At 35.4% G+C, this 25,724-nt stretch overlaps 1 protein-coding gene across 14 annotated transcripts; it reads right to left on the minus strand.

Moving 5' to 3' along the window:
• Positions 1 to 320: 320 nt before the first annotated feature.
• Positions 321 to 25,165, minus strand: LOC144969120 (CUGBP Elav-like family member 1). 14 transcript variants are annotated; one of them, XM_078908185.1, is made up of 16 exons: positions 25,029 to 25,165; positions 19,102 to 19,265; positions 18,756 to 18,838; positions 18,021 to 18,081; positions 16,386 to 16,520; positions 16,089 to 16,168; positions 15,458 to 15,592; positions 14,611 to 14,683; positions 13,894 to 13,980; positions 12,032 to 12,121; positions 10,349 to 10,369; positions 9,791 to 9,922; positions 8,827 to 8,901; positions 8,191 to 8,334; positions 4,804 to 4,962; positions 321 to 2,293 (listed from the first exon to the last, which is right to left on the minus strand). In XM_078908185.1, exons 2-15 carry the CDS (start codon positions 19,259 to 19,261, stop codon positions 4,835 to 4,837), a joined length of 1,404 nt encoding a protein of 467 aa, XP_078764311.1. In that variant the 5' UTR covers positions 19,262 to 19,265; positions 25,029 to 25,165; the 3' UTR covers positions 321 to 2,293; positions 4,804 to 4,834. The 14 variants fall into 14 exon arrangements, with proteins under 14 accessions (XP_078764311.1, XP_078764313.1, XP_078764316.1 ...); XM_078908187.1 differs by having other exon boundaries at positions 13,894 to 13,975; positions 14,609 to 14,683; XM_078908190.1 differs by lacking the exon at positions 12,032 to 12,121.
• Positions 25,166 to 25,724: the final 559 nt, after the last annotated feature.

Here is a 25,724-nt window from a genome sequence, read left to right on the forward strand (position 1 = left end):
ACTCCGACCAATGTCAGGATCACCAAGCAATCTCACTCCAAGACAATGACAGAAAGCAATTGGAAAACAGATAAGAGGGGATAGAAGACAGCAAATACCTCCCTGCCCGCTATGGGAGGTAGGAACTCCACCCAGGAAGAGACCTGGACGTGACTCCTCAGCTAACAATGTTAACTGCTGTTCCATTTCGTTCCAGGTTAATGGGGCACCCACTATTCTCCTAGTGACCCCAGTATGTCTTGTCATTCAAAACATTTACCTCAAATGAAAAAAAAAAAAAGTGGGCTAGTGAAGAGAACAAAAAAAGACAAAAGATGATATTTTGGTTTCAACATTTTTCATTTTTATTTGCTTTTTTTTTTTGGTAATTTTTGTTTAAAGATTTATTTTTCACTTGAAACAAATACAAAAGGTTTAACATAATAAAGATACAATACAATACAAACTCCTGAAAATGATTCTAGTTTAAAAATGGAAAGAAAAGCAAAATAAAAAACAAAACAAAAAAACAAAAAGGAAACAATTAACCAAAGCTATAGATTTCAGTCTGGTAAGACAAGCCGCTAGAGAAGGACAAAAGCAATTTCTTTAAAATCTAACAAGACGTAGTAGTGATGGCATCACTACGAACAAAAAAAAGAAGATAAAATAAAATCTGGATATCATTAGAGGAGGGATATTTTCAAATGCCAAAGTTTAATGAGTAAATTAAAAAGCTTTTAAAGGCATTCTCTCCTTGTACAGAGAATAATTCGTCTTCCTAGCTTACGACTTAACCAAAGTTACAAAGAGAGAACCAACTGTTAATATTTTAAACTCATCAAAAAGAACAGTTTTAAATTAAAGACTATAATATTTGAGGGTAGCTGTCTTTTGATATTGCCATGTGCACCGCCACATTAAAATAAATACAAAAAACCGTAAAGAAACGACAACGCTACATGTTTTTGTAGAACGCGAAAACGTGTTTTTTCACTGCATACATGACATAAAATATACATGTACATTTCTTGTAACTGTTACGGACACGACTTTAAAAAAAAATGGTTCTCACAAACGGACAAACAAATGACATGACATTTCCGTCCGCCAATGAAATGAGACTTTAAAAAGTTTACAGGTATTTTGTGCTAAAAACTGAAATACAATATTTCAGTAGCACTAATTATAGCACATCAGTTTTAGATAAATAACATCTTATTCCCTCTCCAGGTTATAGTTCTCAACAAAATAGGGATTTTCTATTCTGACAAGTCTTGATAAAGTAGCTTACTACAAATATATTGATCCTCTTAATAATGCAGAAAGTCTACCTGATACAAATACGAATGAAGCACAGCAAACAATAGCCCATAAAGAAGGAAAATTATATAATATATAAATACAATGACACGAACACAAGACCAAAATATATTTTAAAAATAATTTCAAACATTCAACCACACGAAGAAATAAAGGATCTAAAAACGTTTAATGAGTGAATGGTCAAAAAAGCTTCCCAAACAGTTGATACAGCCTTGAAAACAGTCCATGGTCTAAAGAACAACATGGGGAAAACTGGTTATAAAAACCAGTCAATGTTTTCAACCATCAAAATTTTGATGACTGTCATCTGTTAGTTCATTCATTTAAGTTCTTTCATGTTAAGCTTTGCTTGTGATCGTGTAATAAAGACGAAATGGCAAAGGTAATTCTAAAATGTGCAATATTAAGAAAACAAATCTAAACAACCAAACGTATCCACGCACTATAATAAGAAAGTTTTTGTAAAAGTTTAAAATTATTAAAACAAATTTAAAACCAAGAAGGCTGTTTCTTTGCCTTCATAAAGTTAACTGAACAATGAATTAAACAAAACAATCTTTTGACAGGAAAAATTGTTATCTTTGAAATTTTACCTGAACAAAGACAGTAAGAAATAAAAGTGGTTGAACAATGAAAATATAATTACAAAACATCAATGGAGTCTTAAACAAAAAATATTTTTAAAAAAAAACAAAAAATAATAATGCATCCATTCTATAATAAAGAGGGACGCACTAGATCTACAGGAATACTTGATCAAAATAATAATAAAATCAATAACCACAAACAGCAAATAACGATGACAACGATGACGACGACTCAACCGACCACTGAACTGACGTGTACGTGTACTGCATTTTCCTGACACATTGTACAAGAAAGGAGAAGAAAACAAATGCTTAGATGGGGACGTAGAAGGGACGCCACGACGCCACAGGTAGTAAACAGGAGACAAATTGCCATGTCACGCCAGACGCCAACGTGTCCTCTATATAACAACATGAAAAAAGGGGAGAGAGAAGGAAAATGGATGTCATAAGTCATTCATACAAAACAAAAACATGGGTCAACATTAACTAACGACCAAGGTCAACATTAACTAACGACCAAGGTCAACATTAACTAACGACCAAGGTCAACATTAACTAACGACCAAAGTTATGGTCTTTGCGAGAAACGTCTGTTACAGTTTAGTCAGAATTTCTAATTTTACAAAAACTATCCTAGTACAATGTGGAGAGAATCGCTTCAGGATGAGAATGTATTAGAGTTTCAAAGTTACTGAAATATATCTCCCCCACCCTCTTGAAGCTGTACACTGTGCAAACATAAAACGATGGCTAATCTATTTATAAAAAACATAAATCCAAATAAAGAAAGCTTCAGGCAAGAAACTCTTCCTCAGCCAATTAAAAAAAAACAAAAAAACAAATAATCACACAATAATAGTTTGTTTTTTACTGAGGATTTGGAGCCTAGAATATTATTTCATCATACCATTATTATAAATTATGACATGAATAAACCTGAATTGCGAAGCAGGATCACAATTCTACCCAGGTAATTCAGGGGGGGGGTAGGTTTTAAAAAGTTATTTGCTTGTATAATTTTGAATGGCTGTTGTAATTATCATTTTTCATATCATGGTAAACATATAAACTTAAAAATAAATATATGATCATGAAGGAAAGACGGAGGAAAAATCCCAAATGGAATAAGTAAAAATGTATAAAAATTTAACAGTTCATTGCACATTTTAAAGTTTAACATGGCACTGGCCCAAGGAGCTAATGCTCAAAGACTTCTGGATTAACAAGAATACCAGCAGCTCGATTCCAAGGTCAAAGTTTGCATATCAATATTACTGAGATGATGATTGACGGTGATAATGGTGGTACTGATTACCAGTCAACATTCATATTTCACCTGGACATCTTAGAAAATTGACAAAGGGAAAATTGATGACAAACCCTGAACCCTGGCTCCCAACAGCACGAGCTGATTTGATATTGAGTGAAAAATAAAATGCTAAAATTATTTTTAAAAAGCAACATTGTCTATTTGGTGACTAAATAATTATAAATTTGTCAACATCATTAAAAAATAATAATTTGAATTGTGCTATAAATAACTATAGTAAAAAATTATCATCACAGATCAATATGTTGTAAACCACATAATGTCTATCAAATTCACTCAAACTAAAAGATGAATCATTTATAAAGTTTACAAATGGATGCTTTATAACCCATATGCCTTAAAATTGATGTGGTGTTGCTCGATTAGTCTCGTGTTTATGAATAAAAAACTATATACTAATTAAATCTATAAAAGTCAATGAACTGTGCAAGGGATAATCGTTGCCTCGACTACCGTGCAAGCAGCATCCTTCGGCATAATATCTGGCCCATTCTTTCTCCATTTACACATTTGAAGTATTGAAAAAAATCTGGTCGAGTTCATGTCTAAACTCTTTAAAAATGACAGCCATGATTTGACTCCAAAATCAATTTATCGACCTCCTCATTTTGAGACAATAATCAGTCTACAAATGAAAAAAATATCTTCTGATATCTCTGGTTCATTAGTTGGTCAAATATGAGATGAGCAAAGTACCAACTCAACTGAGCTTCTCATTCTAGGAGGTGAGGTAGCCATTGAAAGAAAAATACAAGCAATTGTGTGGGTAATGACATGTCAAAGGAAACTAATAAACACTCACGACTTCATTGCAACATCAAATAAAAGCTAGCACAGGCTTTCATAGCATTGCTATTATTTTTTTTAACCAAACATATCCAAGATGGAAAATACTTTGTTGAAGGAATTCTAAGACTTCCCGAGTTAAAAGCTTTATCCAAACTATTATTAGAACCATTACAAAATATGGCAGCATGGCACCTCCAATATAAATATCTTTCAAGAAATATCCCACAGGCTCTCATGGAACTTCTCACCTACTTTCAGACTAGCTGTTGTCAAACTTCCCAGTCATGAACACAGATGAAGAGGAGACTATTCAATACATTCTAAGTTATAAAAATGCCAGCACTTGCATTAGAAAGGGCTACCAATAAAAGAGCCAGAAGACAAGGGTCTGAAACCGCAAAAGCGAATTGTCTTATAAGCAGTAAAAACAATCAATACAAGGAAGTTTGTCACTTGTAAGAGCTTCATCAACTCCTCCAGAAACAGACTGGATGATGGATGTATTCAGTAAAGAGCAACACATGTGCCACCTGGAGAGTTTCTACAAATGAATGATGGATAGAGTAGGTTTGTGGGTGTGTAATTTTGGTACAAATTGATTTCTCCTTGAACATAGCCATTGTTGTTTCTTCCAATCGTGAGGACAGTAAGATGTGGATTAAATCATTACCCCATCAATTCAAGAATGTCCTCGCCTCTGAAATAAACATTTCCTATAAAGGTAATATTTGGATTCTATGTGAGTGGCTTGCAGTGTTTTGTATAAAGCTAATACTGTTGATACCTCACCTTCCTTGAGCCCGACGTCCAGTTCCTTGGCTTAGTATGGCCTGGCATCATTCTTTGGCCTCTTCAGTTGAACCTTCAGACGCTTCATACCAATTTGGAAGCCATTCATGGAGGTAATTGCATTGACTGCGCTTGCTGGGTTGTCATAACTGACAAAGCCTGTAAAGAATGGCGAGGACATGTTTTAATAGACAAATTTTCAACTTGCTTATTTTTTGTTAATGGGACTTGATAGCAGCACAAACTTTGGGAGTGATGCGGCTACCAAGTGTCAAAGCTTGTTGCCGGTTGCATTTGTGGAAGTTATAATACATTAGAAACCTTTGACAAACACTGCTACAAATCCTGTTGTTAAGGGCTTGCAAGATATTTAGGTTATATCAGCTCCAATGAAAAGAAATGGGATAGTCAAAAGTTCTAGAAATACAATTAAAGCACCCAAGAAAACTCAAGACAAAGAGGAATTGGTTCATATAGTTTGTTTGTTTGTTTTTAGGTGTTTAACGGCGCTTTCGACACTATTTAGGTCATTTTAGCGCCCGTTTCTGTTTTTTATCAATTTTTATCGGCCTTGAGGGGCCATAGCTGCTAAAAACATGTACTGTTGTAATAAAATCTTTATAAAATCATAATAGTGACATGTTTGTTTTGTAAAAATATCTATTTACAATTTCTGCAGGAGTTCACATTCCTGCAGATACTTTAAAATTGTAAGCAGATCGACCGACTGGAACAGAGACTTCAAGTCTCTGTTATCATAATGTTGTGACCTTATCTGTTCTAATTCTGTACATTCAAATAAAATGTGTTGAACTGTGAGGTCACAGTTACATTTTCTGCAGAGGGGTTTTTCATCCCTATCCAGAAGGAAACGGTGAGTGAGGGCAGTATGTCCGATCCGGAGTCGAGTTATTTTGACCTCGTCTCTTCTTTTTCGCCCCGAGTTGGGTCTGGGGCCGAGGTCACTTTTAATTTGTTTTAATTTGTTATGATCGTTCCCATTCCTTTCGGACATGTTTTTTTATATTGATCTTTAACTCCGCGTGTGGGATTTTACTGCCCTCTTGTAAGTCTTGGCTCACCGCCTCTTTTGTCAGTCGATCCGCTTCTTCGTTCCCCTGGATACCCACATGACTAGGTACCGAGAGAAAACAAACTTTCTTTTTTTAAATAAATAATTTATTTGCACCTTCCAAGATACTTATGAGTCTTGGATCGGTGCAATAAAAATTTGAGATCCCCTTAAGTACGGACAGCGAGTCAGACAAGATCATATAGGGAACAGATGTAGATTCCAAGAGCACACTATGAGTGTAATTAGTTTGAGATCACCTAAATGTCACATCCTGACACAAGCACAGGTTCCCACTAAAAGGAATGCACTCAAATGTTTACAAATCATATATATGTAGAACAAAAACATAATACAGTGCATAAAAGAGAGATGATTAACAAGAAAAACAGTATCATCTCCCAAAACTCTAAATATATATTTGACTATTTCCCTCACAGCCAAGTCCAGCACAAAACCCAAGTAATCTCATTCCAAGACAGTTAGCAAGTTGGAAAACAGGTATTGGGGTATAGAAGACATAGTACATGACCTCCTGCCCACTATGGGAGGTCAAGATAAAAAATCGTTTGCTGGGTGCCTTTGTGGGCAAATCATGCACCGTAGCAATACCACTATATCCGGTTTGTTTGTTTGTTGCTTTAGGTCTCTTCCAACACAATTGAGGTTATATGAGAGACCGCTGAAACAAAAAAACAAGCAATCTAACAAAAATAGTACAAATGTAAATCAAAATCATAACCTAAAGATATCATAAGCTAAATTATAAATAACCAAGAACAAACAGACAGAAGATTTACAGAAAAAAAAATATCCCCTGTCAAAAATACAATCACAAACCAAAGAAGCAGGATAGGCTAGTAAAGAGAAGAAGAAACGACATCACTATCGGATCGTACACCCATGCGAACATCATAGGTATATGATTCAAGGGTGATGCTCCCATCCAACCACCCGCCACTATATCCGTACTAAGAAAGGGGCAGGGTGCAATAAATGTGAATATCAATATACCTAGTGGGCCAAATTCAAGCTAACTGAAAGATTAACTTTTTAGTTTAAGGACAAAATTACATCAATTTTTTGAACAGTTATGCAGATTACTAGCAACAGAATAGTCTAACTTTATTCAAACTCAAATTTGCTTTTTACACCACTCTCATTAACTTTTAGGTCAGCAGAGTGGGCGACAGAATCTTCTGGTAATTTGAAATTGACACAAACCAGATTAAGATTTTAGACCTGTAAATGAGCTATAGAAAAATTGACTGAAACTCTTCGTAATTCTTCGTAGCGGAAAAATCCAAAGAATCGAAATGAATTGTAAACAGCAAGCTCGCTTGAGCAAAACAATGGCAGAAAACTAATTTGCGCGGGAATTAATTAGGCTTCTAACCATTGTTCCTTTTAATTAGGTACTTAATCAGTGAAGAAACTAGAAACGGTCAACCAGTTTGTTTACAATGCGAGGCAATCAAGATGTACTTTAGCCATCCCTAACTTTTAATTTGAAGGTACATAACGCACTTCCGGCTTTCGCATTTTACTTTTTTCATACTTTAACTTCCCTCCAGGTAAATGTGGTCAAATTTGGCTTAGACGAAACGGTGAAATTTATCAGTCAACTGGCTCAGTTAAAATTGGCTACCATTGGGATCACGACAGGTTTGGAAAGTGAAAAAATAATGTCACGAATATACAGTGGGATGTGTTCAGACACTGCAATTCTAAAAAGTGTCGCTTTGCATTGGCAATATATCTATCATTAATATAAACAGCCCCTGAGCTATGCGTAGCGCTGTGGAACATTCCTAATTACTTTAAGGTCATTCGACTACGATTCATGGATTCTTTCTTTCCTTTTTAAAAATATCTAAATTTGACGAAATGACTGATTTCAGTTAATTGACTGAGAATTTACAGGTCTAAGACTTCAAAGAAAGTTCAGTGATCACCCTGAAAATATAAATGGCAACCGTAAAAAATGTAAACAATAGCCCTGTTCCGCTATTTGTACAACTGCAGTTTCATTTATTGCAACATAAAACATTATTTGATGGTCAAGAGAAAAAGGCAGGTCAAGCTTTTGTACAAGATTAAATATAGCCAAGACACTCTTTGACTGGCTGGATCAACTCACATAAAGGAAGCTACAAAGGGTGGATTTTGCACATCAAAGAGCAAAGTACAGATTAACAACCCCCCCCCCCCCCCCCCAAAAAAAAATAAAAAAAATTTCACAACCTTTTCACCGCCCATCACATTAAAAAATGGAATCATATACATTAAAAATGGAATCATATATTAAATCTTACCAAAGCATTTGCTCAAGTTGGTTTGTTTATCAATAAAAACTTTTGCAGAAACGATGGTACCAAAAGTGCTGAACATCTGTATGAGATCTTGATCACTAAACTCTTGAGGCAAATGGTAGATAAAAAGATTTGCACCATCTGGTCCTAAATAAAGTAAATAAGAGTATTTGATCATTTATTTTTAATCAATGTAAAACCAACAATATCAAAAACATGACAGTTAAAAAATATTTGTTAAATGAGCTTGGAAACGATGTCTGACTGGTGCCTAGGATTTTCAAAATGGCGGCCCCTAGATGAAGCCTCGTCATTTTTTTTCCTAATTATCTGATTTAATTCTTCAATAAACTTTTTAAAATCTCAATTCATTGAATCTTCAATTTACGACTTTTTTTTATGACCAAGAGGTCAAATTACCACCTTTTTTTCGACTTTACAAACTTGCTGGACACCCTGATTCCTAAAAAAAATTTTCATAAGCATCTTCTGGAAACTATAAATATCGCTGTTCATCTCGTTCTTTTAAGAATTAATTAAATAAAATGAGCAAAGTTACAGCTTTTATTTTTACCTAGGAGGCTGACGATGCCCTGATCACGGCTTTAAATCACATGAAGAATGGTGATGAAGCCTTACCTTCTGTTTGTTTTCCACCTAGGTTTGCAGCATTGTGACAGGCTGTATGGTTACCAAAGGAGTTGGGAAAAGCAGCTGAAAAAGATAAGAAAAAAACTTCTAAAACCCTGAAGAAAACAAATGAGGCATTTTAAACACTGAATAACAGCTTCATTGACATAAAAAAAACATGACTCAACATTAAAACATTTATATTTGACAATTTGAATAGGTTTACCTGATCAATTTTCCCCTCAAATGAAACATGTTTGTATTATTCTGAACTAAAATCAAAAACAATTTTGTAGAAAGAAAGAAGGGACCAACAGCTACCATTACGGAGCAAAATAATAAAAGTGAGAGATTCCATACAAAACTTACACTGCCACTTTACACCAAAGCAGAGACACATTCTTAGAAAACATTTTTCTTTTAAAACAGGAGTTGAGACCAATTTGCAAGTAAACCCTGATACAGCTTCAAATATGTCCATCCACACAATAGCATTACAAATTGAACTGGGATGAAGGCATGCCAGAAAAGAAAATAAAAAAAAAAAAAGAAGAAAGAACAAGAAAAATCTCAGAGAGGATGAATGGAAACAAGGAAAAAAAGAAAGAAAAAGAACCAAGAAAAATATAAACCAGAAGGAAAGGGCATTTCACAATTCAACTTCAGTCACAAAAAGATTTTCAACCTGATTGTAGATTATAAAAAATAAAATGTTTCAAGCACATCCAATTAAGGTGCAAGAAATAAACGGCCTCCAAATATAGACCTGCCACCAAACAAAATCAAAATCTTTGTGACCAATCCAAAAATCAGTTCCATAAGAGGAAGGGCAAATGATCCAGACAAACCATCAAATTTTGTGTATTGATATATAAGAAGAAATGAACAAATCCGAAAAATAACTGAAAACATTTCATAGAACTGACAACATCAATGACTAGAAATCATCATCCATCTACAACATCGTGATTACCTGCATACTGTTGAATGCCTGAATAGGCCTGGGTTAGGGCATCCATGCTATTGGAGTTGTTGGAGCCAAAGCCATTCAAACTGTTACCCCCACCCATGTTGTTACCCAGACCGCCAGAATTATTGCCCATTCCTAAAATGCATTAGAAAGGGGGGTTAGCAACGCCTACACAACCAAACTGGCAGGATGGGGGTTGTATTTTATCATCATCATAATCATCAAGTGTTGTGTGAGCGAGTGTTTAGGACAAAAGAGGGTGTAAAGAACTTAGGAAGAGAATATTTTATCTTTTTTAAAAAAAAAGGAAACCATATAATCCATGTCAAAGAATAATCATAATAATAAAAAATGTAACCTTTAAGTCCGCTGAGAAATTTGAAATATCTGTCCCGACCTTTACCCAAACCTTTATCATTGTCATTTACTACATAAATGAATACGAAACAAAACAAGAAACATACGAAACAAAACCAGAAACATCTTGACACAAACATATACAGGAAACTTGACAGTTGACCAGACAAACACAGGACAAAAACAAAACCATTCATGGCTTACCAAACTGATTTCCGCGGAAAGCTAAACATAATAAAAAAAAAATGTGGGGAAAGAAAAAAAAAAGAAAACTTAATTCTAATATTGAAATCTTCCCACAGCACAAAAACAAACAAACATCACAAATTAATGGATTCAATCTATTTTTCTTTCCAAATATATTATTCTCAAATTTAATATAATTAGAGAAATGAATGACAACAGAAGTTAGAACCAATAGTAACAAATTATAAAAATCTTGAAAATGAAATTAAAAAAAAAAATATAAATAAATAAAAAATTACCCACACTGACTGAACCACTAGCTAATTTGAAATAAATGAAATAAGTTAAAATTTACCATGAAATTCAAATATCACGAAAAATAAAATGCCTATCTAAAATATAAAAGATTAAAAAAAAAGAAAAAAAAAAAAAAAGAAATAATGACATGTGAATGTGAATGTATGAAAATTTAAAAAGCAAGGTAAAGCAAGCGCAGAGAGAAATAAAAGTGCGAGGAAATTTTTTTTTAAAAAGACAGAGAGATATGGATGGGGGGAGGTGGGAAATGTGTTTTAATGAGATAGTTGCATTTGGGATTGTAGATGAGTATTTGTATGTCACACAATATTCCAATTCCAAGTGATCATAGCACTTCCGCTATATATATATATAAAAAAAGATAGAGAGAGAGAGAGAGAGAGAGAGAGAGAGAGAGAGAGAGAGAGAGAGAGAGAGAGAGAGAGAGAGAGAGAGAGAGAGAGAGTTTTGCTTGTTTTTAAGTATTGTAGGGCGCTTTCAATATAGGTCATATCATCGCCAGTAAAAAGGAAAAATGATACAATTAAAGCACCAAAGAAAAATTAAGTCAAAGGGGAACTGGTTCAAATAGAGAACAGATGTAGATTCCAAGAGCATGCTATCAGTGTACTTATTCTGAGATCACCTAAATGTCTCATCCTGACAAAAGTACAAGTCCCCACTAAGGAGGAACACACTCAAATGTTAACAAATTATAATATATATGTAAAACAAATAATACAGTGCATAACAGAGAGATGATTTACAAAATAAAAAATATCATCTCCCAAAACTATACATTTGACCCGTTTCCCTCCCATTCCGGGTTCGGCCAGGGCTAGGACAAAACCAAGTAATCTCATTCCAAGACAAAGACAGAAAACAAAATATGTTGGAAAACGGGTAAAGGGGGTTAGAAGACACATCAATAAGCACCTCCTTGCTCACAATGGGAGGAAAGGAACCCCACGAGATATATATATATATATCTAGAGAGAGAGAGAGAGAGAGAGAGAGAGAGAGAGAGAGAGAGAGAGAGAGAGAGAGAGAGAGAGAGAGAGAGAGAGAGAGAGAGAAGGGGAAGGAGGAGGGAGAGATTCAACATGCTGATTAACATTAGCGGTGAATTAAAATAATAATATAAATTAAATGGGAGGTGATAATTGATATCAAATTACTTACTTGCTTAGCACTTATATGTATCTTTATTTTTAAAAATCAAAAGTGGTAGGGAAAGCGCAAAGCTAAAAGCCATGAGTATATATGATAGCAATTAATCAGAATGAAAAAGGGTGAAGAACGGATCTAATATGGTGGTTGGGGGTGTATAAAATACGGATGAATGGCAGCAGAACACACACACACACACATACAAAAAGCAAGCAGGACAAAGCACTGGCCCACCTTGATTATTGTTGACCCCAGAGTTCATTCCCTGCTGCCCTCCATTGTTTGACACCATGCTACCCAGACTTGCGAGAGTGGCTAGGAGTGCTGAGATGTATCAAAGAAAATGGATGAGAGATATAGCCTATTGACTCCAGAAGAGCAGTGAACACTGACAATCATTATCATAGGTTTGAACAAGTGCTTTGGAAAAACAAAAGACAGACAAAAGGACAACAAAAAGTATTTGATCCCCCCCCCCCCCTTGTTAAATGTTGAAAATTTGATAGAAGGCAAAACATGAAGCATAGCTAATTTCCTGGATAAATCAAGTTTTTCAAGTCCAAGGTTGTGTTAGATTTGAATCAACATATAAAAATGACCAACCCAACCCCACCCCCCATATCAATCAATTGACTATAGAGTTGATATAACCAGAAGACAAAACCAGAAAAATTCAAAGACGCAAAGTCTAATCCACCCTCTTGATGGATGGACAAAAGAATAACCCTCAATCAAACCATTATTTAGTCTGCTCATTCAACTGCCAGCCACAGTCCAATATAAATATTCTAAAAATAATTCGCCCTTTGCCCAAAGCTTACTTAACTTCACAACTTTTTTCAAGGGGAAATTTTGAAAATGGTTCCAAACCCTTTTCCAGTTTTCTCAGCTCATTAAGAGACATGCTAAAGGATTATAACGTTGAAACAGAACAAGACACACCATGTGTAAATTCACTGGACAACACAACCTATCAATCTATTTCAAGTGGCTTCACTTCCTAGTAAAATAAAAAAGAGGGCAAAAAAAACCACCTGGACCTTATCTGTAAAAACAGATGAAAGGTTAAAAAAATGACCACAAGTGCTTTTTCATGAATTTTTGAGCAGCACTTAATAACCTTATGTATTTTTCTGTTTTCCCAAATCAATAACTTCACACAGAAACATAATATTTTCTGTTGTTTTTAATACCTGTAATGGGAACATTCTGATTAAATTGTATTTCATATCCTCAATAAAAAAATAAATAAATAATAAATAAAAAAAAAAATAAATAAATAAATAAAAAAAAACCCCATCTTTATGTAATTTTGAAATTCTACCTTCCTAGCCACCACGAATTATCTCTCTTGAATTTCTAGTGACTGCCTGTACAAAATGAAGGGAAAACTAAGATCCAAACTAATATCAAATGTTTTATTTGGAATAATTAAAACCATATTGGATAGTCGTGCTTTCAATTATTTACAACTGACAAGACATTCGTATGGAATATGAAAACATTACTTTCTTCACAGAAAAAGATAAAGAAATTCTTTCAAACATACAGGGGGGAAAATTGACAGGTTCCTTGAAGAATAAACTAGATCTCCAGAAAATTCTGGAAAAGCAGATTATTTTTATACTTTATAACACTGCAGCAGTTTACTAAAGGTAGCTTTGTTATAAAATGTAGGTAAAGCAGCTACACATTATCTCACTCGACTCAAATATGACTGATAACCTGGCCAGCAGCAACCCATGACAGGCCACTTACTTCTCTACAAACTAACATTTTTGTTCCATATTGCCGGCTGGGAAGAAATATTGAAGCATGTAAAGCGCATTGAGCATATTAATACGGTTGAAATGTGCTGTACAGATGCCCTGAAGAAGGTGTGCATGAAACTGCTAAAGCAGAAACAAAAATAGAGAAAATCACCCTGCCTGAAATAGGGATTGGATCCCAAGATTACCAGTCAGATGTGCTACCATTTCATTGAATGTTACCAAATTTCATATTTTATCTATCCCAGAAAGAAACCAAATTACAAAGCAACATTTTCAAATGTAAATTGATGTAAAATAATTTTTTTTCCTCTCTAAACGACTTACCTGGATTGTTTCCTGCTGCAGCTGCTGCTGTGGCTAGCAATTGCTGCATGTTAATGCCCATGTTACCACCACCACCACCACCACCACCTGTTATATGGAATCATTATAGGTTTTTAAAATTTGTTAATGAGAATATACGTATTCAATTTAAACAACTAATTAATTATATGGGAAGTGAATTAGTAAAAACAAATAAGAAATAACTCGAACAAGGAACAGAAGATATCTCAAGAGAAATATATCCTTCCAATAAGACTCGGGTCAACTGGAGTCCAACCCAGACACAAGCAAAGAATTTAAATCAGGAGGGATATGTGACATGCATGTTTTGCTGGAATTGGAATAACTTTTGGCATTTATATTGAGATTCCTAAATCAATGCATTCTTTCTAAATACAGAAATTAAGACTGATTCACTAAGATTGAAGGATGATTTAAGATAAATACAAAATAATAATCAAATAATTCTGGCGGATAGGATCTCAACCCATGTATATCTGAAATCTCAACTGACTGGTTAAAACAGCATGCCAAAGACATGACAATTAGCCCCCCCCCCCCCCCCCCCCCCCCCCCCCCCCCCCCCCCACCCCACCCCCCGAGACAAATCAATATAAGCAGGGGACAATGTATAAGGTTTTAATGTGATCACACCATACAAATATTACCATGACAATTGTAATGATATTATTCAATGTCTACTTCACAACTGCCTACCTTGGTTGCCAAAGTTTCCACCACCCATGTTACCACCCCCTTGGTTAGCCCCTGCCAACTGTTGAAACAATTGCTGTCAAGAGAAGAATAAAAGATTAAAATAAAATAATAAAGCATAAAGACCGTCAGACTGGTTTTATAACAAACTGTCAATTAAAAATTTAAGTGGCAATTTAATTTTTTTTATTAAACAGATAACCCTTTTCTGTATATATATATATATATATATATATATATATATATATATATATATATATATATATATATATATATATATATATATATCCAATTTTTAAAAACAATGGTGTAATGAGTGTTGAAAAACTCAATAATGATGTAGGTTTCAATATGATACTAATTCATTTTTTAAAAAGACTTAAGACCTTGCCCCAGCTGCAGTTCGAGTGATTATGAAGAGCCATGGTCATTGCTCACTAAGTTTCTACAAAGCTGAGGAAACCATATCTACTCAGTCTCAATATATAGAAATAAAACTACAACACACAAGTATTACTTACGTTCGATTGAGGACTTACATTCTACAACAGAAATGGGAAAGGAAACAATTCAGCAAGAATGACTTCCCCTACCCACCAATGGGAAGTGAAAAGACCCAACCCAATAGAGATAACAATGTAAAATCATTACAAAGGTTGGTCTGTGTTTAAAAAAAAAAAAAAAAAAAAGGGGGGGAAATAATTCAAGTTAAATATACTAAAGCTTGTGAAAAAAAAAAGGATGAAAACCATAAAAATGCACTAAAACAGGGACACATCCTAATATCAGTGATCAGGAAATACATTTACCAGTTAAATTGAAAATAATAGAGTTATGAAACCAAACTTACAGCAAGGTATTGAGAGCCGATGTGACCAAAACATCCACCACCATTCCACATATTAGTATTCATCTGTTGAGCCTTACGCTGCTCTTTCTCCCTCTGAGTGTCAGCAAATTTCACCACAAGGGGAGATGAGCATCCCTGAAAGAGGAAATGAATTACGATTTAACATAAAAGTCTGTGGTAATACAAATCAGTGACAACTATGCAAGTACCAGGTGCAATTTCACATCTACCTTGTCTTTTCTTTGCCGTTTAAAGACTTCGCATCAGTTGCTACACACACACACACACACAGGAGTCATTTCATCACCAGGAAAAGTAATATGAGAGATTTAGATATCAATATACTATGGTCACTGTTATCTTGTTTGAAATTCGATGCAGAAGAAAAAGACTAAAAATCAATTTTAGGCAAAACTATTTTATCCCAATGAAATGCAGTTACATTTTACAAGTCGACCAACACAGTGCTTAAGAGCTGAAGAACCATCTAATCCAATTGACGTTAAGCTTGACTTGTAAGAGTTGACATTAAGAATTCTTGTCAATTAAAAAAAACCCAACTAAAATTGTCAATCATAAAAAAAAAAAAAATTTAAAAAAAGATCTCTCATGGTCCACCCTGAGTTCTTACCTCCATTGTCTGGGAATGGTGCATACTCTTGATGGCATTATGAGCATGTTGTCGGTTTGCAAAGGTAACAAATGCACAACCTGGAAATAAAAAAATAATTTAAAAAAGGAAAGTTATTTTTTAAAAGATGCATGAGAAGAATATAAACAACAAAGAAGAAAGCAAACTTCCCATTTAATAAGTTTATATAAAATTAGAATGCTATTTGGCAACTTGTCATAACCTTATACTAGAAAAGTATATTGAACAGGCACTGTAATCGATTAAAGTATACAGTGTAGAGAAGAAACGTTTTACCTTTGCTCTGTGTGCCTGTGTGGTCCCTGAGAACTGTGCATTCTTCAATGGTTCCAAATGGTGCGAACATCATTCGAACATCATTCTCACTATATTTTTTATTCAACATGCCAACAAAAAGCTTTCTGTCTTCAGCTGTTGTGAGGAGAGAGAAAAAAAAAAGAAGATAATGAAATATAGATAAAATAAATCAGGAAAAAGTGAAACTCAATATTATAGGTAACTATAGGTAATGTTAGAAACTTGATTTCCTAATCTGATATTTTCTCCCTTATGCTGCTGAGACAGAATTATTATTATCTTCTTTTTGTTTTTAAGGGTTTTGTCGGCGCTTGCAAAAATTGTTCAAATAGGAAACAGATGTATATTCCAAGAGCACACTATCAAAGTACTTAGTTTGAGATTACCTAAATCTCATCCAGACACAAGCACAGGTCCCTACAAAGAGGAATACACTCAAATGTTTACAAATCATATATAATATGTAACCAAAACATAATACAGTGCATAACAGAGAGATAATTACAAGGGAAAAAACTACATTTGAATGTTTCCCCTCTCAGCCAGGGCCAGGACAAAACCAAAAAGCATGTTGAAAAACAGATATAGGAGGATAGAAGTCACAGTGAGTGACTCCCTGACCACTATGGGAGGTGAGGAACGCCACCCAGACCCCATACAAATCCAATATTTTGCGCAAATTAAACTATGGGTCTATTAGATCTAAGAGGAGGAACTTCTGACAGACAAGCACCATATCCTAGAGAGCAACTGTTACAGTCCAATGGGCTCTAGAAGATTACTATTACTATAACTTAACTGAGACATTACACGTAAAGCCTTTTATCATTGGCCTCCCCCTTAACAGCTAACAGCTAACCTATAGTGTCCCTATAGCAGAGCTGCCAACCCCATCTGATGAGAATGTGTACAATGGGACCTCAAAATGGGGGAGATTTCATAAAAATGGGTACAATTCTGAAATCGATGGAAACTAACCATTGTGAAAGTAAGAGGAAGGTATAATTACATAAAGTCACACCACACAAACTCAATTGCAGCAACAATGATGTTCCCAAGACTATAATCCAATCCTTTCAGAATTCTACCTCCCAACATGAAGATCATAATTGGTCAAAAAATATATGAATATCCACTTGGTCACCAAGCTTTCTCAATAGGCTAGTAATAATATGAATTACAACTAAAGAAAACTGAAGTGACTCTGCACACTAAAAATGGGTACAATCTTGGGGGAAATGTGTACAAGCGTACAATCACTGAAAATGCGTACAATTCCGCATTTTTTGCAGTAGATTGGCAGCTCTGCTATAGCAAGACTATTATAAAATCAGGGTTTATCTCGCACCTCCCGCTATCCCGAGCCAAAATTTATTTTAAAATGCTCACCATTTTAAATCCAAGTGATGGGAATAATGGTTAACAATGATTAAATTATCAATAATTAAAATGACACGTATTGAAGTCTCATATGAAATCAAATAGAATCAAATTAAATGTCATAAACATTTAATGAATCAAATGAATTATTCAACAATTCATCAGAAAATAAATTTGAAAACCCATTGATAAGATAGGATCATCCCAGGGATAAGAGTCTGTGCCACTACTTACCATAGGAACTAGCCTTTTTCTCACTGTTATCAGCTGGTTTCATCTGAATAGGATGATTCATCTGTCGATAAATATAAATTTGAATGATTGTTTTGTTTTTTTCGTTATGGGGATTGTGACACTTTTGAGTTACAAGTAAAAAGAAAGATAATGGAATAGTCACAAAATTCTTAAAAATTAAAGCATCCAAGAAAAAGGTAAGACAAAGGGGACTGGTTCAAATAGGGTACAGACTATCAATACAATTTAGTTTGAGATCATCTTAAAAAGTTCCATCAAGATATAAACATAGTTCTAGTGACATCTACGACACCCAACAGTTTAGAAATTCAACAATCAAGAAAATTACCTTTTTTCTTCTTTTCCAAAACAAACTAACTCAACTGAACCTATTTAAATACATCCTGTCAAAGTACCCAATTTTACTTTCACATCCTCCTAGCACAAAAGTGTTCTATCTCTTTTTGTCTGTCAATTTTTTTTTTATTTCATACTCTTGCTCAATGAGTGTATTGACAATTTTTGAACCAATTAGAATATTCCCCGCAATTGAGCCCATTCCTTTCAACTGTTTCCTGTCAATGATAAAGTCTGATAAACATTCCTTATTTCATATTGAGCTATTTACAAAAAAGAAAGATTTGAGCCACTTACAAAGAAAAAAGATTATCAAAATGCAGAAACTATGCATATATATGGAACTTTAAAATAAATAACAACTCAAAATACACTTACGGTTGGCAATGTCGTCACATTGTGCAAGGCATTTTGGGCTTCAAGGGCTGCCTTCCTTGTGTAGTAGGTGATAAAACAGCAGCCTTGAAATGAAAAAAAAAAAAAAAAAAAGAATGTAAAAAATTAAAATAGGATTTACAATTTTTTAAAAACAAATAAGTTAACCTGAGGTTGAAGGTAATAATGAACCATTGCAGTTTTAAGGTTGGTGATACAAGTCGTTGATCAAACCCTTGATGTGGGTTTATATAGCAATGTAATATTATAAGTAAGATATATAAACACCCGTAAAACAGTTAACTGAGGCAATTCAGAAGTAATATCATTTTTAGTATCCAGTAATTACCTTTGCTGGCACCAGTTATTTTATCACGATGAATGTTCATATTGTGAATAGGCCCATACTCCTCAAACATAGCTCTCACAGCATTCTCATCCATGTTTCGTGGGATCTGACCCACAAACATTTTGATGGCATCAGCATCGGGCTCTCCGTTTTGGCTCATCGTTCTGAAAAGAAAAAAGTTATTCCCTTTTGTTAATATTGTGACATAGTACATGAGTCTATTCAAATATATTGTCAACTGTCCACTGCCCAAAACGTGACACAAGGTAATAAGAATAAGTCCTTCAGAGCCAGAGTCAATCCTGGTTTCTGTAGAATTTCATGGACAGTAACAACTGCTTACAATTATAGGATACAGCAAGTTTATTCCTATTTTATTCCAGATATAACAGACCCAGCTACCCAATGAGAAAAAAATCAAATCAGATTTGAAAAATGGCGGGATAACTGACTTGGCTTTGAAACTGTCAAATCAGCAGCACTGACTATGACTAAAGACTAGAACTCACCCTAATGATGACATGACAATTTTTTTTTTCTTTTCTTTTCTTTTTCAATACAGCAAACATGTCTGTGCATAAGTCTTGGACAGAGATGTTGGCCAAATATGTCTGTGCATAAGTCTTGGACAGAGATGTTGGCCAAATATGTCTGTGCATAAGTCTTGGACAGAGATGTTGGCCAAATATGTCTGTGCATAAGTCTTGGACAGAGATGTTGGCCAAATATGTCTGTGCATAAGTGTTGGACAGAGATGTTGGCCAAATATGTCTGTGCATAAGTCTTGGACAGAGATGTTGGCCAAATATGTCTGTGCATAAGTCTTGGACAGAGATGTTGGCCAAATATGTCTGTGCATAAGTCTTGGACAGAGATGTTGGCCAAATATGTCTGTGCATAAGTCTTGGACAGAGATGTTGGCCAAATACAAAAGTAGAATAATATCAATTATGACTTGGAAATAGGTCCAAGTTTTTCTCTTCTTTTCTGCCAGACTGTTTTGACCCGAAAGACCCTTAAAGTAGAATTGGCAGCTCTGCCTGATAATCAGGTCTAAAGAGATGTCCCTACCCAGTAGGCCTGAATGATGAATAATTCACGATCAGACCAACTGTCTTATCTCAAGTCTGCAGCCATTTTCACAGAAAATTTTTTTTATAGAGATCAGTTTTTTTCAGGTCTGAGAATGACTGGTCACAAAAACAGGAGGAAAATTTTCAGGGTTTAGATCATGACCCTTCTAAACAACTATGACCTATACAATTGAATTTCATTAACATTTAGTGAGATGCAACCCAAAATGTGACTCACATCAATATCTGACACCACTCTGAGGGATATCAAAAATTGGAAGTAATAGCATTAGTATTACTAATAATTACAAGTTAAAAAGAGTAATTTCACATATAAAATCGTATCTTCTTACTTAAAAGATAATGGTACCTGTGACCAGACAGTGCACATACCCAAATTTTTAATTTTTGTACGATTTGTTGGTATGATGTGGTGATGGTTATAGTACTAGTGGTAGAGATGATGGTGTGGTGGTAGTTGTAGAACTAGTGATAGATAGAAAGGATGATGTGGTGATAGCAGGAATGTGGTGGTTGTAGTGGTGATGGGGTTTGGTAATGTGGTGGTGATTCTTTGTGGTTCTGGTTGTAGTAGTGGTGGCAGTTGGTATGACAAGGTTGTAGCAGTTGTGGTAGTAAGGATGATGTGATTGTGCTTGCTGTAGTAGTGGTAGCGTAGGTATGGTATGTGGTGGTTGTAGTAGTGGTGGTGGTAGGGATGATGATGTAATGTTGGTTGTGGTAGGTATAATGATCTGGTGGCGGTAGTAGGTATGATTAGGTACTTTGGTCAACGTCCATATGGTACTCCAGCAGTGAGCTGATAAATGGCCTAGTGGCAGTGACTCGATTTTTTGGACTATTGAGTGATGGGTCTCAGAAAAGTTCCATAGATTTTTTGTTTATGGATGGATTTTAATGATTTGTCATTTTCTTCAGGAGCATTACTCTATCGTTTGGGTTTTTAATTTTTAAATCGATGCCAATTTAGTACATCTTTTGATTGTGGATAAAATAGGGTATAATTTAGCTTTGGATAATAAAAATTAGAAACTTGTAAATCAAAATTTCAGTCAATAAAATTAAACTCAGGTCAAAGCTGTATAACACATCCATGAATTTGTCTCCAGCAAAATCCTTACTCACATCTTAGCGGCCATTTTAGGCCAGGTTTGAAATCCAAATGGTGGTTACTACCGGAAATGCAACAGTTTCAGGTCACAAAGTCCGTTAGGAAATAAAGGCAAATAGAAGACCATTTTTCAGCCTTTAAACTAACATAACTTTTCTTCTGCTTTATCTGATTTTCACAATTTTGGTATCATTAGAATCGTGTTGAAACTCACTTTATAACGATAGAATAGGTTTCTTTCAGCTCAATCCAATTAAATTTTTTTTACCAAAGTACCTAGTATGATGATGCTGTGGTGGGGGTGGTAGTAGTAGTAGTGTTGGTGGTGGAGATGACGATGTGGTGGTAGTTGAAGTCGTGATGGTAATGGTAGAGATCATGATGTGGTAGTAGTGGTAGTGGTAGATATGATGATCTTGTTATGGTTGATTATGTTGTGTTCAGGGGGTGAGACTGACCAGTCACATAAAAGGAGGAAATTTTTCAGCGTGAAGATCATGACCCATCCATGTGACCATAACCTATAAATTTGAATTTCACTAAAATTCACCGAGATGTGATCCGAAATTTGTCTCGCAGCAAGTTCTAACACGACTCGGTGGAATTTCAAAAGTTGAAAGTTGGTGGATTTTAGAGTTGGAAAGTTGGTGGTTGAGTAGATATGTAGTGGTGGTTGATAGTGTAGTGTGGTAGTGGTTGTAGTAGGAGTGGCGGTAGGGATGATGATGTGGTGGTGATGGTAGTAGTAGTGGTTTTAGAGATGATGTGATGTTGGTTGTAGTAGTAGTGGTGGTAGGGATGATGTGCTGGTGGTTGTAGTAGTAGTGGTCTTACTTTATTCTTATACATTATCTCTGCACAACCAGATGATTTAATGGATGGAGAGAGAGAGAGAGAGAGAGAGAGAGAGAGAGAGAGAGAGAGAGAGAGAGAGAGAGAGAGAGAGATAGAGAGAGAGATGTTTGTTTTTAGGTGTTTAACAGCGCTTTCGACACTATTTAGGTCATTTAAGCGCCGTTTCATCTTTTAACAATTTTTATCGGCCTTGAGGGGCAATAGCTGTACTGTTGTAGTAACATTTTTATAAAATCAAAATAGTTACATGTTTGTTTTAAAAATAGTTATTTACAATTTCTGCAGTTCACATTGAAAGAGAGAGAGATTGAGAGAGAGAGATTGAGAGAGAGAGAGAGAGAGAGAGAGAGATTGAGAGAGAGATTGAGAGAGAGAGAGAGAGAGAGAGAGAGAGAGAAAGAGGCAATAGGTACCTACAACAGAGAAAAAAAATCCCAACCCATCTGTCCCTCCCCTTCCCCTTCAACCATCAACTAACTAATCAAAGAACACCACTGGTCTTCTGTGTCAATTGTGACATCTGGTGCCATTCTGTCTGGCCTGACACCATAAAAACGGGACCGTCACCAAATTTCATGAGACTGAGCACAGGTGTCAAAATATGACATAAGACAATGGTGATTTTGTGGTTTTGAGGAAAATGTTTGACATGGCAAATTTCTGAGAAATTCTCAAAATCACTGTTTATTTATCCAAAAAAAAATTTTTTTAATGAAAAAATGAGGAATTGTGATGGGGATGGGCGGAGATAAACTACCATTTAGGCGGAAATTTCTCAGCCCTGGGTGTTGTAGTGGTGGTAATAGTAGTAATGATGTGGTGGTGGATGTAGTAGAAGTAGCAAGGATGGCGATGCGGTGGTGGTTGTAGAAGTGGTGGTGTTGAGATGATTTGGTGGAGGTAGTAGAAGTGGTGGTAGGGATGATGATGTGGTGGCGATAGTTGTTATAGTAACAATATTGATGTAGTGCTTGTGGTGAGTACTTTTCATTCACAGAAAAAGGAGGAATTATGATGATGGACGGAGATGAACTACCATTTAGACCGAAATTCTTGTCCCAGGCTTTTATCGCAATCGAATCCAATCAAAGTTGGACATGAAATTTGTGGCTGGCATCAGGAAGTAAGCTTCAGCCGGAATGAATGTATCGAAGGATGCTACTACTACTACCACCAGCTACTATGAATTTGAAAAATTTGTGCAAGTAGGACTTGGAGAGAGCTGGTTAAAATGAGTAAAGCTGTGGTTTTTTTTGCAACCACCAACAAACTTCAAATGCTTCCCCATTTTTTAAAAATTCGTTCCAACTTCAACAGTTAGGGAAGGCATGATATAATATTTTCAAACTTTTATATAAAAATTTGCCTCTCTGAAAACAAGTCATAAAACAAATTCTTCATCAACAATGTACTATGCTATGACTACGAGAAGAACACTACAAATTAAAGGACATGCCATTATTATATTAGAAACTCATCCATGGCACATGACAGGCCAAGAAGACATAGAGGTAAAAATTAAGGAGATGAAATGGCTGGGCCACACCCTGAGACAGTGAAGGTCTGCAACAAATATTACCAGGCAGGCTCTTATGGACCCCACAGGGAAGGGAGGGCGGCCTTGGAATAGCTGGAGAAGGGTGTTGATGAAGGATCTATTAAACTGAAGGCTGGCTTCACATGGAGAGAAGCTGAGATGTCAAAAAGCCGGACATAATGAAATGGAGGCGGAGAGGATTTGTCGATCCAGCTAGAGTGAAAAGCCTAGGCCTAGGTAATAAAAATTAAGTATTATGCCTCTCTATGCACACTACAGGCAGAACGCATACGGTGATGAGATTTTGTTCCTAAAATATTAAATACATCATCATCATTGCCTTTTTCACCCTGGGTCAGGGTATAGGCCACGCCACAGCAGACAGTTTTCATCCGTGAGTTTGAGCTAACTTTTTTATCTCTTTTCATGATGCATCACTTCTCTGTATATCTACTTCTTTAATTCTCAAATTAAATACATATTCTCAAAGACTACAATTAAAAGATTGAGAGACCTTCCATAAGCTACTACATCCCAAGTCTTCTTCCGATGTTATAGAGGGGGTTTGAGAGGGGGGGAAACTTTTTTTTTTTAAGTCTCCCCTCTCCCAACAAACCCCCTTCTAGTAGAAGTTCTCATTCTAGTCTCATTCTTTTTAAAAAAAAGTTTCCCCCTCCCAAACCCCCCTACTCTAGAATAAGAATACTTTGGATGTAGTAGCTGATACTGATACTTATACTGACTTATGGAGGAAGGTCTCCCAACTTTATCATTCCCATTCGCTGCACTGCGACGGCCTACATGTATCGGTACAAGTACAAGTACAAACCATCATTTTGCTTTTTCACTAAAAAAATAACAAAACAAAAACATAATCCTACTTTAACGTACACTGCTAACAACTGCCGGTCTACACTATGCCGCGGTGACTGTGAAATCAAATTTTAATTTCAGTCGCTTTTCCAACCAACAAAATTCATCGTGTGTCAGTCCCACAGTCCACAGGGAGGGGGAAAGGGAATATTTCAATTTCTCGTCGAAAGTTCAACACACATATTCATAACCATTTCTGTCCTCTTTACAATTAATTCACACGAAGTTTATTAGCGTGTTAGAAGCAACCGGGTCTTGCAAAGAGCCGGTTCCAAACGATCAAGCTCAAGGACAAAGAATACACATGCTTTCCTGTTCCAACCACTCCCACCCAGCAGTCACCATGCTCTTGAGAAAGACCGGCAGCATTGAAATATTATAATGAATTCGATGTTGAAACTTTGCTAGAATATGAAATAGTGTTAATGAATAACATTTTCATAATCAAAATGCTTACCTATCTTCTACGTGCAAAGACAGGACGTACAAGACAGCACAAACATACACTGAACGTAACGAAAATGGCGGACGGTAAAGTGCAGTGTGAAGTAGCTAAAGGAAGTGTATAATGAACATGATTGCCAAGTTCATTTTATCAACATTGCCAAACTAAGTATTGATTTATTTTTCTGGAAGAAAGAAAGCTAAATGCAACAATCTCTCTGGAGAGAAAACCGAATAGTAGTAATCCTCTTTCATAGCCATGGAGCCGGAGTTTTTCCCAGTTTATATAGTGTGAAATGGAAAATAGCGATTGCTTACTACCCTTTGGATAGGATGGATCTTTGTCGCAAAACACTTTCCACCAGATCTAATAGACCCAGCTACCCACTTACTTCTGGGTGGACTGGGAACAGAAAAAACAAACATTTCGATTTCACCTAGGATCAATCTCGATACCTTTGCATGTGAAACGAGTGCTCTTGCTGATTGAGCCATCGGTACTAGATAAATAGTATCAAACAAAATTTCTTCTTAGAATAAAATTCAACACTATTTAACAATTCAATTTCACAACACGTGTTTCTAATTTTGTTATATTTTTTAAAAATTCTGTTAAATTCATTTTTGCACATTACCTTTTACACTCCATAGCTTCCAGCATACTAGAATTCACCTTTAACATCTTCGATCATAACATCAAATGAAAGGG

The sequence above is a fragment of the Berghia stephanieae genome, chromosome 3, assembly GCF_034508935.2.
Source record: "Berghia stephanieae isolate SIO BIC M18660-M18661 chromosome 3, UCSD_Bste_1.3, whole genome shotgun sequence".
Lineage (NCBI taxonomy): Eukaryota > Metazoa > Mollusca > Gastropoda > Nudibranchia > Aeolidiidae > Berghia > Berghia stephanieae.

Coding starts and splice junctions, on each gene's coding strand:
- LOC144969120 (XM_078908185.1), bottom strand. CDS start 19,261: ATGAGCCAAAACGGAGAGCCCGATGCTGATGCCATCAAAATGTTTGTG. Junction 16,521..18,020: donor GAAAAAGGCTAGTTCCTATG/GTAAGTAGTGGC, acceptor TCCTCACAACAG/CTGAAGACAGAAAGCTTTTT. Junction 12,122..13,893: donor TGCAGCAGGAAACAATCCAG/GTAAGTCGTTTA, acceptor GATACATCTCAG/CACTCCTAGCCACTCTCGCA.